This window comes from Neovison vison, chromosome 7 (assembly GCF_020171115.1).
Source record: "Neovison vison isolate M4711 chromosome 7, ASM_NN_V1, whole genome shotgun sequence".
NCBI classification, from domain to species: Eukaryota; Metazoa; Chordata; class Mammalia; order Carnivora; family Mustelidae; genus Neogale; species Neogale vison.
The window spans coordinates 48311482-48324468 of NC_058097.1; the positions used below are offsets into that span (position 1 = coordinate 48311482).

The 12987-nt window shown below is 41.0% G+C and overlaps 1 protein-coding gene across 3 annotated transcripts in view; it reads left to right on the forward strand.

Annotated features, from left to right (window-relative positions):
- LOC122911731 (putative protein ZNF720) overlaps positions 1-12987 on the forward strand; it is a 127934-nt gene that overhangs the window by 89569 nt on the left and 25378 nt on the right. The window contains exon 8 of one of the 3 annotated variants that reach the window (XR_006385505.1): positions 768-1580. The exons of 1 other annotated variant lie outside the window; for it this stretch is intronic. Coding sequence is in view for 1 of the 2 variants with exons in the window: in XM_044256723.1 (XP_044112658.1) it covers positions 768-2410 (1643 nt within the window). In the remaining variant the exon portion in view is untranslated. Of the gene's footprint in view, positions 1-767; positions 3143-12987 lie in introns of those variants that run through there. One more of the 3 variants, XM_044256723.1, reaches the window with a different exon arrangement.

A 12987-nucleotide genomic window follows, 5' to 3' on the forward strand; every position in this document is an offset into this window, starting at 1 on the left:
CCCTTCTCTTCGCCTCTTGGGAATGATCTCATTACATGTTCCTTTGAATTATCCAGTGAATTCATCTGGCACAGGACTTTTCTTGGTTGGGCATTTCTTTTATTTTTCAGTCCTACTCAGTAGTGGTAGATGAGGGTTTTTTGTTTTGTTTTTTTTTTTTGTTTTAAATTCATGATGGAGTCAGGTAGGTAATACATTTTCTAAAATTTATACACCTTGTTTGGTTATCTATCTCTGGGCATGTAATTATCCATCATCACCTTATAATTTTTTTATTTGTATGGTATCAGTTATACTGTGTCTGCTTTCACTTCTTCAGTTCTGATTTTAGTTGGTCTTCTCGCTTTCATTCTTACTTGATTTAGTTAAAAGTATGTCAATGCTGTTGCTCTTTTCTGAAAACCAGCTCTTCCTATTGTTGATATTTTTCTGTTTTTGCTATATCTTATTTGTATTTTAAATTTAAATTTCCTCCCCGCTGCTGATTTTAGGCTCAAATGGTACTTTTCCTGATTTTTTTAGGTATGGGAAAGTGCTGTGTCCTCTAGTATGACAAGACTACAGAACTATCTTTTAGGCTATGTCACGGGTACATTGTCTGCAAGTTTATGTCTCCCTGGAGGAGTGAAGTTCTGATAATTCTTTCTCAGCCATCTTGCTGACGTTCTCTGATTGATTTTATTTTTCCGTATTAGAAGTTTTCATTATATTCATCTGAGAGTAGTAAGTGGAATGATTTTACTTTTCTCTTATTCGATATCTTTCAGCTGTATCTTCACATGGCACCCAGAGTTTCCTGCCAAAGCTGTGCATAGAAGCTTCTTTCCAAAACGTGGCAGTGGGTAGATATAAACATAGTGCCCTTGAGGATTTACCCTTAATGATAGACTGGAAAAATGATGGGGAGAGTAAAGGGCATCAAAGATATCATGAAGGACATATCCAAACTGAGACAACTGTCCGTAATATGAATCTGACTACCCAAAATGGTGAAGGATATAAAACACCTTGGAAAACATCCCTTCTTAATCCTGCTTCTTCTGCAAAGCAGTGTCTTTCTGTAAGCAAGGGCTCAGATCAAGTGGTCAAACATACATATCTGGAGAATGAAAATTTGGAAAATCTGGAAAGTTACCTAGTCCCTGCTAAAAGTAATTATTTGAACCATTTTGAAAGTAGGATTGGATTGACCCTTGAGTCAAATATTTCTGAAAATCAGAAATTTAAAACCGAAGAACACACTACTGTGTGGGATCCGTTTGAAAGGTCCTTCACCGAGCAGCTGACTCTCCAGAATTACCAGAACATATTCGATGAAAATGGAATTGTTCAATACAGTGAATCTGAGAGAAAATTTAACCTGGGTTCAAATATTAATATATGTCTGAGGACTCATTTTCCAGAGAATCGTTATAACTTTGATAAATTTGAGGAAGTCCTTTTTCAAAGCTCCAACCTTATTGTATATAAGAGTATGCCTATGGGACAGAATCCTTATAAATACCATGAATTTGGGAAATCTGTTAACCAGTCCTCCAGTGTTGGTGATTATCAGAGAATTCACATGGAAAAAAACTCATACAGATGTAATAAACCTGGGGACATGTTTAGTCAAGCCTCGGGACTAAATATACATAATACAGTTGGCACTGGGCAGGAAAGTTACATTTGTGAGGAATGTGGCAAAGCCTTCGACTGGCACTCAACACTATCTCAACATCAGCCAATGCATATTGGAGAGAAACCTTACCAGTGTGGACAATGTGGCAAGGCCTTTAACCAGAACTCAATGCTTACTCGACATCAAAGAATTCATACTGGAGAGAAACCTTACCAATGTGAACAGTGTGGTAAGGCCTTTAACCAGCACTCAAACCTTACTCAGCATCACAGAATTCATACTGGAGAGAAACCTTACAAATGTAAAGAATGTGGCCAGGCCTTTAACCATCACTCAAGCCTTACTCAACATCACAGAATTCACAGTGGTGAAAAACCTTACATATGTAAAGAATGTGGCAAAGCCTTTAACCTACACTCAAATCTTACTCAACATCACAGAATTCATACTGGAGAAAAACCTTACATATGTAAAGAATGTGGAAAGGCCTTTAATCGGCACTCATATCTTGTTCGACATCACAGAATTCATACTGGTGAGAGACCTTTTGTGTGCAAAGAATGTGGAAAGGCCTTTAACCAACACTCAAAGCTTACTGAACATCACAGAATTCATACTGGAGAGAGACCCTTCGTATGCAAAGATTGTGGAAAGGCCTTTAACCGGCACTCACACCTGACTCGGCATTACAGAATTCATACTGGAGAGAGACCTTACATATGTAAGGAATGTGGCCATGCTTTTATCCAGCACTCACACCTGCGTCAACATCACAGAACTCATACTTGAGGTCAGAAATCTTACCCAAGTAAAGAATGTGGGAAGGCCTTTCATCACTGTTCAACCTTTACTCATTACGACGGAATTCACAGTGGAGCCAACATTACAAATGTAAAGAACGTGAGAAAACGTTTAAGGACAACTCACCCCTTACTCTACGTCAGAGAATTCATATTGGAGAGGAACCGTGAAATTGTTAAGAATGTGGCAAGGTCTTTAAGCAATATTAAACTCCGATTCCTCATCAGAGAATGTATGCTGGAGTGGATTTTGCAAATACAAAGAATTTGGCATGGTCTTTAATAAGAAGTCAAGCCTCATTCAACATCTCAGAATTCACACTGAGGAAAAAGTTATAAATGTAAAGAACATGGGCAAACTTTTAAGCTGCTCAACCCTTTTCTGTATCTCAGAGTTTATACTGAGGAGAAAGATTACAATACAAGGGGTGTGTCAAGCCTCTAGCCGGAATTCACAGCCTACTCAGTTATCATACAGGATAGAAACTGTGAAATGCAGACAAAGTTGCAGTGCCTTTAACTGGAATTCAATCTATACTCTGTATCCCCAAATGCATCCTATCAAACCCTAGATACATCATGACTGAGGAAAGACCTTCATTTTAAATATTAACTGTAGCAACCACCAGAGAGTGCATACAGGAAAGTAACTTGAAAGATGTAAATATTTAGAAATGTGTGTAAGTAAACATCAAATGTCAATAAATATCACAGAAATCGAGTAGAAAGCAGTACATGAGTCCATCTATTCAGACGTTACATAAAAATATTCCTTATAAGGAATAATACGAAGTTAAACACTTAGTGTATATGCTATTATGCTTCAAAAGAACAAGTGGATGGATTTTTACATGAGTACAATTAATTTTGGTATGTGCTTTTTTTTTTTCATTGATCCTATCTGGGATTTGTGACTAGCAAATATTAATGTATTTGTCTCAGATCAGTTCAGAAAATTCATTTATTCCTAGTGGGTGTGTGGAAGGATGTAGCTGATTGTTGCTGTGTCAGAGATACGAGACACCCTTCTTCATTTGTTCGGACTCAATATCTAATTGTCCATGGAAGAGGGAGGATGTAATACACAATATATGAAGAAAATCTAAATGCAGATGCTATTTGCAGTTATAACATTAATGTCAGTTATCATGAAAGAGGTGTTCAGAACAACATTCTTCTCTATTTATTAAACTAAAGAACCCCTGGATAGTATAAATAAAACATTTTACCATCTGATCTCTGAGGAAAAAGAGGTGGCAGTCCAATAAAATGTATCCTCATAATAGCTGTAGTTACAAGTGGAGAATGTCCGGGTATGCGGTTGAAATGAAATTCTCACAGATACCAGAAGAGGATAGTTAATTCTTCCCTAAAATGGTATATAATTGTATATACACATTTTTTAAGACTGACCTCATGCCTGAAAATTATGGAGATCACTACTTCCACACCATTATATCCGCAGACGAGTGCTTTTTAACACTTGTATTCTGCATTTTGCACAAGGATCATAGAGTGCATTTGAAATTCATAAATTAGTTCATGTGTGAGCTCAACATATTTTAATTAATAAAACATAATTGATCTTTAATGTATTACCATGGATGAGTAATGAATGATGTGTTATCCCACCACCGATGTTAACCTATCTAAAGGTTGTAGGTAACTGGTAGAATCTGTCACATATTTGGTAATAAGAGTGAAATAATATACATTGTCCTCCATTCTTTCATTGGCCTTAACATTTAAGTACTGTGTGATTATTTTTCCCTAGTTTATCTAGTGCCATTTTCCCCTCTTACGGACTAGTTGGATATTATCATGGACATGTTGCCGTTTACATGGGGGTCTTAGTGTCTGATTAGCTCAAGTACTCCATAATAATGCTGCTTGGGGTAGGTTTTGTGTAGCCAGTGCTTTTGCAGGGGTTTTGAGCTGACACCAGCTCCTCTTGCTAGTGCTTTCCCTAGATAACACTCTGCAGAGTCATAGATTCCTGTAACTTCTATTCACATCTCCAGTCCATCTTTGTGAGCAAACATGTGCCTGGAGTACCATGACTTTCCCTCATGTGTCCATGAGAGAAGACTCCCTTTGGTACGAATGCCCCAATCTGGACTTAGTCCTGGGACATTAAAGCACGGCACCATGGCCCCAAATAAAGGTACGTGCACCACCTTGTGTGTAAGGGTGTTGTTCTGACTTTTCTGTGAAGTAAGCATGCACTCATACCAATGCTTTGTGTGTGATAGGTGCCCTAGAAGTAGGAGAAACCTCTTCCAGTAGGACTGATAAGTAGCCTTAAGGAAGAGGTAGGAAATACAGAGGATGAGGAACTGGCATGAATTCTGCATGTGGAGAGAGGACATCTTTCCTGGGTTGCACAACTGACCCCCTGCCTTTATAAAAACAACTTCTCCTTATTTCCTAGCCATCTCCAGATCTGCAGATCCATTTATCCTCATTTCCCATTCCAGCTGTTCAGGCATCACAGACATTCTTTGCTTGTGCTGTAGCTAGTTTCCTCGGTAAATACTGAATGGAGACTAGAGAAATGTAAGGCCAGTGGATGTTCAGACGTTGAACCCCAGGATGTAAAACACAAGGAAGCCACCACCATCCTTAGAAAGATAAGATATATTGAAAATACGTGAGGGGCGCCTGGTTGGATCTGTGGGTTAAGCTTCTGCCTTCGACTCAGGTCATGATTTCGGGGTCCTGAGATGGAGCCCCTCGTTGGTCTCCCTACTCAGCGGGAGCCTACTTCTCCATCATTCTTGGCCTGACTCCCCCCCACCTTATGCAGTCTCTCTCTCTTTCTGAAATAAATAAATAAAATCTTAAGGAAAAAAAAAAGTGTGAAGAACTCTTTACAGTTGGGGGAGGGCACCAGACAGAGGTGGCCCCCTCCAGCCTCTCCTAAGGCACAGTCATCTTTGGGTTGGGTCATCTAATGAATGAATACATGCAATGTGGGTTTCTGAAGAGTAGGGAACTCCTGCTTTGTTTTCATGATTTAATTGAATTCCCATGCGTTCCTAAGAACCAGATTCTTCTGGATGATCGTGATGACTGTGTTCACCCAGTTCTAGATCAGTGGTAACTGGTGGAGGAAAGGTAACGATGATGAAATCATTTGGGCGCAAGAAATGTCACATGGTAGGGACGCCTGGGTGGCTCAGTGGGTTAAGCATCTGCCTTCCACTCAGGTCATGATCCCAGGCTGCTGGGATCAAATCCCACATTGAGCTCCTTTCTCAGTGGGGAGCCTACTTCTCCCTATCCCTCTGCCTCCAGCTCCACCTGCTTGTGCTCTCTCTCTTTGATAAATGAATTTATTAAAAATCTTTTAAATCAAATCCCATGGTAAAATAGATGTTGGAGATGAAGACTTTGGGACGGTGGCATAGGCAGGATCAGCAAGGCATGTCCTGTGGTTGCACCCAAGCATTAGTACCGCAGGTCCAAGACCCCAGCCACGTTTAGAACCATTATTGATGGTGATATTTCATGAAGGTTCATGCACTGCTGTGTGGAAGCTTCCACCCTTCAGTCAGCCCCATGCCAGGTACGGTCCCGTTCTCTGGCTCTGTCTGTACCATGTTGTTGGAGGTATGGTTCAACAGTCCATGCCAGTGGCCATTTCTGTTCAGATATTCAGGCCAGAGCGTTCATTGACTGATAAATGAATAAAGACTCTGTGCATGTTTGTGTGTGTTGGGGGGGTAATGGAATATTCCACCATAAAAAGGAATTTAATCTTGCCATTTACAATGACATGGATGGCGCTAGAGAGTATTCTAAGCGAAAGATGTTAAAGAGAAATAAATTTTCAATCATATGTAGTATAAACAAGAAGACAGGCAAATCACGAAACAGCCTAAGTATAGAGAAGAAACTGGTAGTTGCCAGAGTGGAGGTCAGTTGAGCAATGGGTTAAATAAATGAAGGGAATTAAGGAGTGCATTTGTGTTGAACAATGGGTATTGCATGGAATCATTGTCACTGTTGTACCCCTGGAATTAATATTATAGTGTATATTAACTAACTGGAATTGAAAAAAAATTCTTTTAAATGTATTGTATTTTACAGATTTAAGAAAAGTGTTCCCCCTTTTTTTTTTTTTAAAGATTTTATTTATTCATTTGAGAGAAAGAGAAAGCATAAGCAGGGTAGAGGGAGAAGCAGACACTCCACTGAGCAGAGAGCCAGACGTGGGTCTCAGTCGCAGGACTCCTGAGCCACTCAGGCACCCCTAGAAAACTCTCAAGTTAACTGACATGTAGCAGGGCATAAAATATACCTCTGTAAGCCAATTGAAATATTTTGTCTTTTCTCTCTACCTGATTATTTCAGAATCCAGAAAGTTGGGGTAACTATTATATTTTAGCCAAAATATGTGCTTGCAATTTCAATTTCAATAAGGATCTGTTCTCATTGGGAGGAGACACAATTGAAAACACTGAGTATGGGGTGCCTGGGTGGCTCAGTGGATTAAGCATCTGCCTTTGGCTCAGGTCTGTGGTCCCAGGGTCCTGGGATTGAGCCCCACATCGGGCTCTCTGCTTGGCAGGAGGCCTGCTTCTCCCTCTCCCAGTCTCCAACTTGTGTTCCCTCTCTTGCTGTATCTCTCTGTCAAATAAATAAATAAAATCTTAAAAAAAAAAAAGAAGGAAAGGAAAACACTGGTTATATAACAAAGCCTTTGACTAGAATGTCCTAGCTGAGAAAGATCTGCATAGACTCATATGATGACAGCTATAAGGGACTGGGATTGACTTTATGGAGCCAATAAAGCCCCCTTGGAAATATCATCCTGACACCTTGTTTACCAAGTACCCAGCAGCTTACCAGGAGAACAAAGAAGGTAATTTCCTAAGAGGTGCAGGAATCTAGGGATAGTTACAGGGTCTCTTCTGTTGTTACTATAAACAAAGACTTGTGGCAATTTCATGGCATGGCTCCTGGTGTGGAGACGCTATTGAAGATTAAATCCTATGATTCCTTATGAAAAGTTCCAGAAAAGCTATTTTTAAAGATTTGATAGGTCAAACTCTATTCTTCCTACATTTATGTAAATAATCAGGATAAGGTTCTAGTTTTTTGTTTTGGGTTTTTTTTTTTTTTTTAAGATTTTATTTATTTGAGAGAGCAAAAGAGAGCGAGAGAGCCCGAGGGCGGGAGAGTGGTGAGGGACAGAGGGAGAAGAGGCTTTCTGCCCTACAGGGAGCCTGGTGCAGGGCTCTATTCCAAAACTATGATATCATAACCTGAGCCAGAAGCAACCACTTAACCCACTGAGCCATGTAGGCGCCCCCCAGGACAAGTTTTTTTTTTGTTAGACTTCTTTTGCAAACAAATCATTGTTAGGTTGGCTACCTTCAGTAAAAATGGAGATGATTATAGAGAAAAATATGTCTCAGTAACACACGTTTGTAGTTAACGAGTTTTTAATACTGTTAATCATCAAATGGACGACATCCTGATTTCCTGTAGAGTCTTCTAATGCCAGGCTTTGAGTCCCCAAACTAATGTGATTTTTTAAAAGATTTATTTATTTGAGAGAGAGAGAGAGCATGCGGGGTGAGGGACAGAGGGAGAGTGAAAATCCCAAGAAGCCTCCATGATGACCATGGAGCCCGATGCGGGGCTCGATCTCACAACCCTGAGATCATGACCTGAGCTGAAACCAAGAGCCAGATGCTTAATGGACAGCACCACCCAGATGCCCTGGACATTTTAATATTTCTCCCACCTTTCTGACTTGTAATCATTTGAGAACTAAAATAGCCTTTTCCCCTATAGCTCTGTAAACGTAATAGAAATATCTTGATGTACAGAAATCATGGTAGTAGGTCATGTATAGACAGTCCTCGTGTTGTGGCTCTATGGTCTGCTGAAAGTATTACCAGATGCACTTGAAAAATAAACAAGGAACATCTGTCAGATTGCCCCTACTTACCCTCACTCTACCCCAAGATGCTTCAAGTGTATCATCTAGAAATCTGTTCAGCTGGCTACCCTTAGAAATCAGAATCTGGCAGGACGCCTAGGTGGCTCAGTTGGTTAAGAGTCTGCCTTCAGCTCAGGTCATGATCCCGAGGTCCTGGGATGGAGCCCCATGTGGCACTGGGCATCCTGCTCAGCAGGGAGTCTGCCTCTCCCTCCTGCCCCTCCCCCTGTTCATGGTCTCTCTCTCTCTCTAATAATGAAATAAAATTATTAAAAAAAAAAATCAGAACCTGACTTAACATTTGATCTAATCATTAAGCCCAGTTCCTTTGTTTTCCTATCAATGTCTCGTTTCATAACCTTACTTGAACCCCTGGGCTACCTTTGAAACAGACCTGCATCATTGCCTCCTGAAATGAGTTTTGACTTTCATTGACCTATTGTCTAGTGGAAAGTCCTGGATCATGTCCAGGACATGTCCATCAAGTCCGGACATGAAGCATCTACCAGGTCAACTTTTATACATGAATGTCCCAAGGAAGTTCAGATGGAGGAACCAAAGGGGTTCAGAGCAGCATCTCCATCCTTTCCTGCTCCCTCCCTCCCCCGCCACCCAGTGCACCACTTTGGCCTTCAGATAATTGGAGTCAAGAACCCGCAGGCTCAGGAAAACACTCCCTCCCCTCTTAACCACACAGAATAATCTAAAATGGCGGCGGGGGTGGTGATGTCTTTCCCCAAATAAGAGTTACTAACAGTGAGAATATTTACCTCTGGGACCCATCTGTAATCGCAAATATGTACCAAATATCTGGTCCTTGTCCTGCCCTGTGAGGTGTTTTCCTGCCCTGTGAAGGTCCAGGCCCCTGCTCTCCTTTCCTTAGTTCAGGATGACATTCGTACCTCATCTTGCCTGACAGTCTTTGGAACCTTCTATCCAGTCTATCTGGATTGCCTGTACTAACACATATTTAATTTGATTTTCTCCTGGTAATCTGTCGTGTTAATTTGATTCTTATTCCAACCGGAAGGACCTTTGAGGAGACAAGGACTCTTGTTCTCTGACAGGATTTAATTTTAATGCCTTATTTCCCGGCATCCTATTTACAGTATGAAAGGAAGGTACAGCAGTCGGAAGTACTTGTCCGGTGCTTGACATGTTTTAGCTCAGATTTTGTCACTGTTTCAGAAAGTCCATTCTCCGTTTCCTGCATGGCGACTGCTCTCTCAGTGTCTCCTTTAAAAGGTTCCAAGCAGTAGTCAAAATGGGTACCACACTCGATTGTTTGGTTTACGAGTTGGCTCTCTGGAGGACAGGGCATAAGTACACAAATGAAGAATTTCAGGGGGTCCTCGTGTCAGCCACCGCAGCCTTCAGATCATCACGAGTACGATTTTCTATTTACTTAGAGACTCGAGCCTACATAATGTGTATGTGACAAACATCAACCCCACCAGATTGTTGGAAGGTGGTTCTCCATCACTTCCCACTGGGATGGCTTATGGTGCATCCTAGTGGGGTGAGACACCCAGCACTACCTGTGGGGTTTTATGTGGGGATGAATGCGCTCACTAGAGTGGTCTTGTTCCTTCACGTGTCACCCTGGAGAAGGTTAACTATTTCCTGTCTGGTTTCTTCTGGAGTTAACTTGCCTAAATTCAGAGTGCTCAGCGTGCTAAATGGCTGATTCTTCTACGCTTCCCCGGATGGGGCAGCTAAACCATTCGCGTTGTGAATGGGAATCTCTAAATATCTATTTATTTATTTGATGCAGGAAGAGAGAGCAGGGGGAGCGGGAGAGGGAGAAGCAGGCTCACCGTCGAGCAAGGAGCCCAAAGTGGGACTCAATCCCAGGACCCTGGAATCATGACGTGAGCTGAAGGCAGACGCTTAACTCACTGAAGCACCCAGGAGCCCCAGAATCTCATCTACAGAATGTATTAAGCACTTAAATGGACCACATGGTGCAGAATTTTAAAATTCTAAGAGGCAGATGCATCTGTACCGGCCATCTGCAGTCTGTTCTGCTCCTGACTCTAAAATATGGTGGCCATGAAGAATTACAATAGAAAATCACCTTCCTTTGAAGAGAGTAGTAACTAAACACCAACTAGTTTTGTAAGCAGGCAGCCTAATGAGCTGCAAGTGGGGAGGTAGATCAGACACACCATTTCCCATGGCCAGCCACAAAAACAATGTCAACAACACAAGCACACAACCAGAACCACAGAACTTCTCAGATTCTGTAAACTGTCATAAGCGGTAGAGGACTAGTCCTCCCCAAAGTGAGTTTATGATGAAATTCCATTCCAGTAATAAGAAATCTCTCTGGTGTTGTCACATGCCAATTTATTTACCAAAAGAAGTCTGTCCAGCCAGATGCCTTATTTCATTGCAAAATGAAAGTGCCACACTCAAGAGTCATTTCACATTTTCCATCATAGTCTTCTTGAAGGTAACTTTTTGATATGCATGGTCTAAACTAAGCTGTTTTCTTGTTGTCTGTGAGTGTTTAGTTCAAATTTTTATTTTGTACATTTAAAATAGAGCAATTGGGGCACCTGGGTGGCTCAGTTGTTAAGCGTCTGCCTAAGGCTCAGGTCATGATCCGGGGTCCTGGGATCAAGCCCTGTGTTGGGCTCTCTGCTCAATGGGAAGCCTGCTTCTCCCTCTCTCACTCCCCCTGCTTGTGTTCCCTCTTTCCCTGTGTCTCTCTGTGTCAAGTGAATAGATAAAAATCTTTAAAGATAAATAAATAGAAAGAGAGAAAGAGGGAAAGAGATTGCTTTTGACATGAATTTTTGCTTACATATATATTTGTAGGTTGAGACCAAATGGGCCAAGTCTTGGATAGGTGACTTCTGTGATGTGTCTGTATCAGAAGAAACGTTAAAGGGTGGCTAATATTAGAGTCCTGAGAAACTCCTTGCTTTAAAATTCATACTTCTGGTGCTCTATATAATAAGATATATTAAACTAACGATTTGTGTATATAGTATGTCCGCATTTTCTTATTTTTTTATTTATTTTTTTAAAAGATTTTATTTATTTATTTGACAGACAGAGATCACAAGTAGGCAGAGAAGCAGGCGGGAGGAAGCAGGCTCCCTGCTGAGCAGAGAGCCCGATGCGGGGCTCGATCCCAGGGCCCTGGAATCATGACCTGAGCCGAAGGCAGAGGCTTTAGCCCACTGAGCCACCCAGGCGCCCCTATGTCCGCATTTTCTGATGACTTTTCTTGCATCTATTTTTAATAACAATTATTGTACAGGTTTGGCAGTTACACTCTTCAGGCCAATACAGTCCAGATTGTATAAATTTATAAAAGACATTTTAAAACTCATTCTTCTTCGTTCAAGACAAAAGCACATCAATGCTAGTGTCGGGTTCAGAGGGAAAATATATTTCTCCTGAATATCTGAGAAAATGGGAAGTCCTTTTGAGAAAATCTGGTAACATAATAATCCTAGCCTCATGGCACTAATGAGGACCTCATCCACTTTCCGTGATTTACTGGTCCCTACTGACCTTAAATTGGACCACTATAGTAATTCATGTATGCTGGAACTTCTGAACGTGAAGCCCTGGGATCTTGTTTTGTGTTCTGAATCAGCAAGAATAATTAAATTTGACGATGTAGGATTGGAAGTGTTGAGGGCTTTCTTTAGCCACTGAGCAAAATGATGTCTCCACTTCATTTACTGTGACTCACTTTCTCTCTGTGTGCTTTGTATATGTCATATTTATTTCAATACAAATTAAATTCTTCTTTTCCTGTATTGTTATATATTCCTATTTCATTGATGTGCAAATCAAATTGTGTCATAAAAACCTCTCCATTTTATGTATATTTACGTATATTTAAAGATGTTATTTAAGAAAAAAAAAACCGTTACAGTTAGAATTCAGCCTTCCATTGCCTCTCATTGCCTTTTCGTTAGAATGAGGCAAATTTGAACAATTCTATTGTCATAAACTCCTCACAAATAAGACAATTGGTGTAATTTTGTGGCCTAAGGTGAAACTGGAAAAAAAATAGAAAAAACAAATTACAGACCCATGAGGCCATGTCAGCAGCCATTAATTCATAACTTTTGCTGCCACTTTACCTTGTATCCCAGAGGTATCTTCTACCTCAAAAGACTTTAAATCAGAGAGAATGTTTCTTCTTAATGTTAGAGGTTTTGTTTGTTTGTTTGTTTGTTTTTAAAGATTTTATTTACTTATTTGACAGAGAGAGATCACAAGTAGGCAGAGAGGCAGGCAGAGAGAGAGAGAGAGGGAAGCAGGCTCCCTGCTGAGCAGAGAGCCCGACGCGGGACTCGATCCCAGGACCCTGAGATCACAACCCAAGCCGAAGGCAATGGCCTAACCCACTGAGCCACCCAGGCGCCCGTCAGAGGTTTTTTGAGGTATATCCCATAATTTGCACTGTAGAGTAGTGCTGATTAGCCGCTTGTAAGCTAGTGGGGTCACATTCCTATGTCTTGAGCCTAGGCTACATATTCCTTGTGCCTACGGACATACACAGCTGTGCCTGGGGACATAGGACCTGTGGTGTGCTTTCTCTCATCTGAACTGACAAGATCAGTGCTGGCTTTGTGAGACCAACT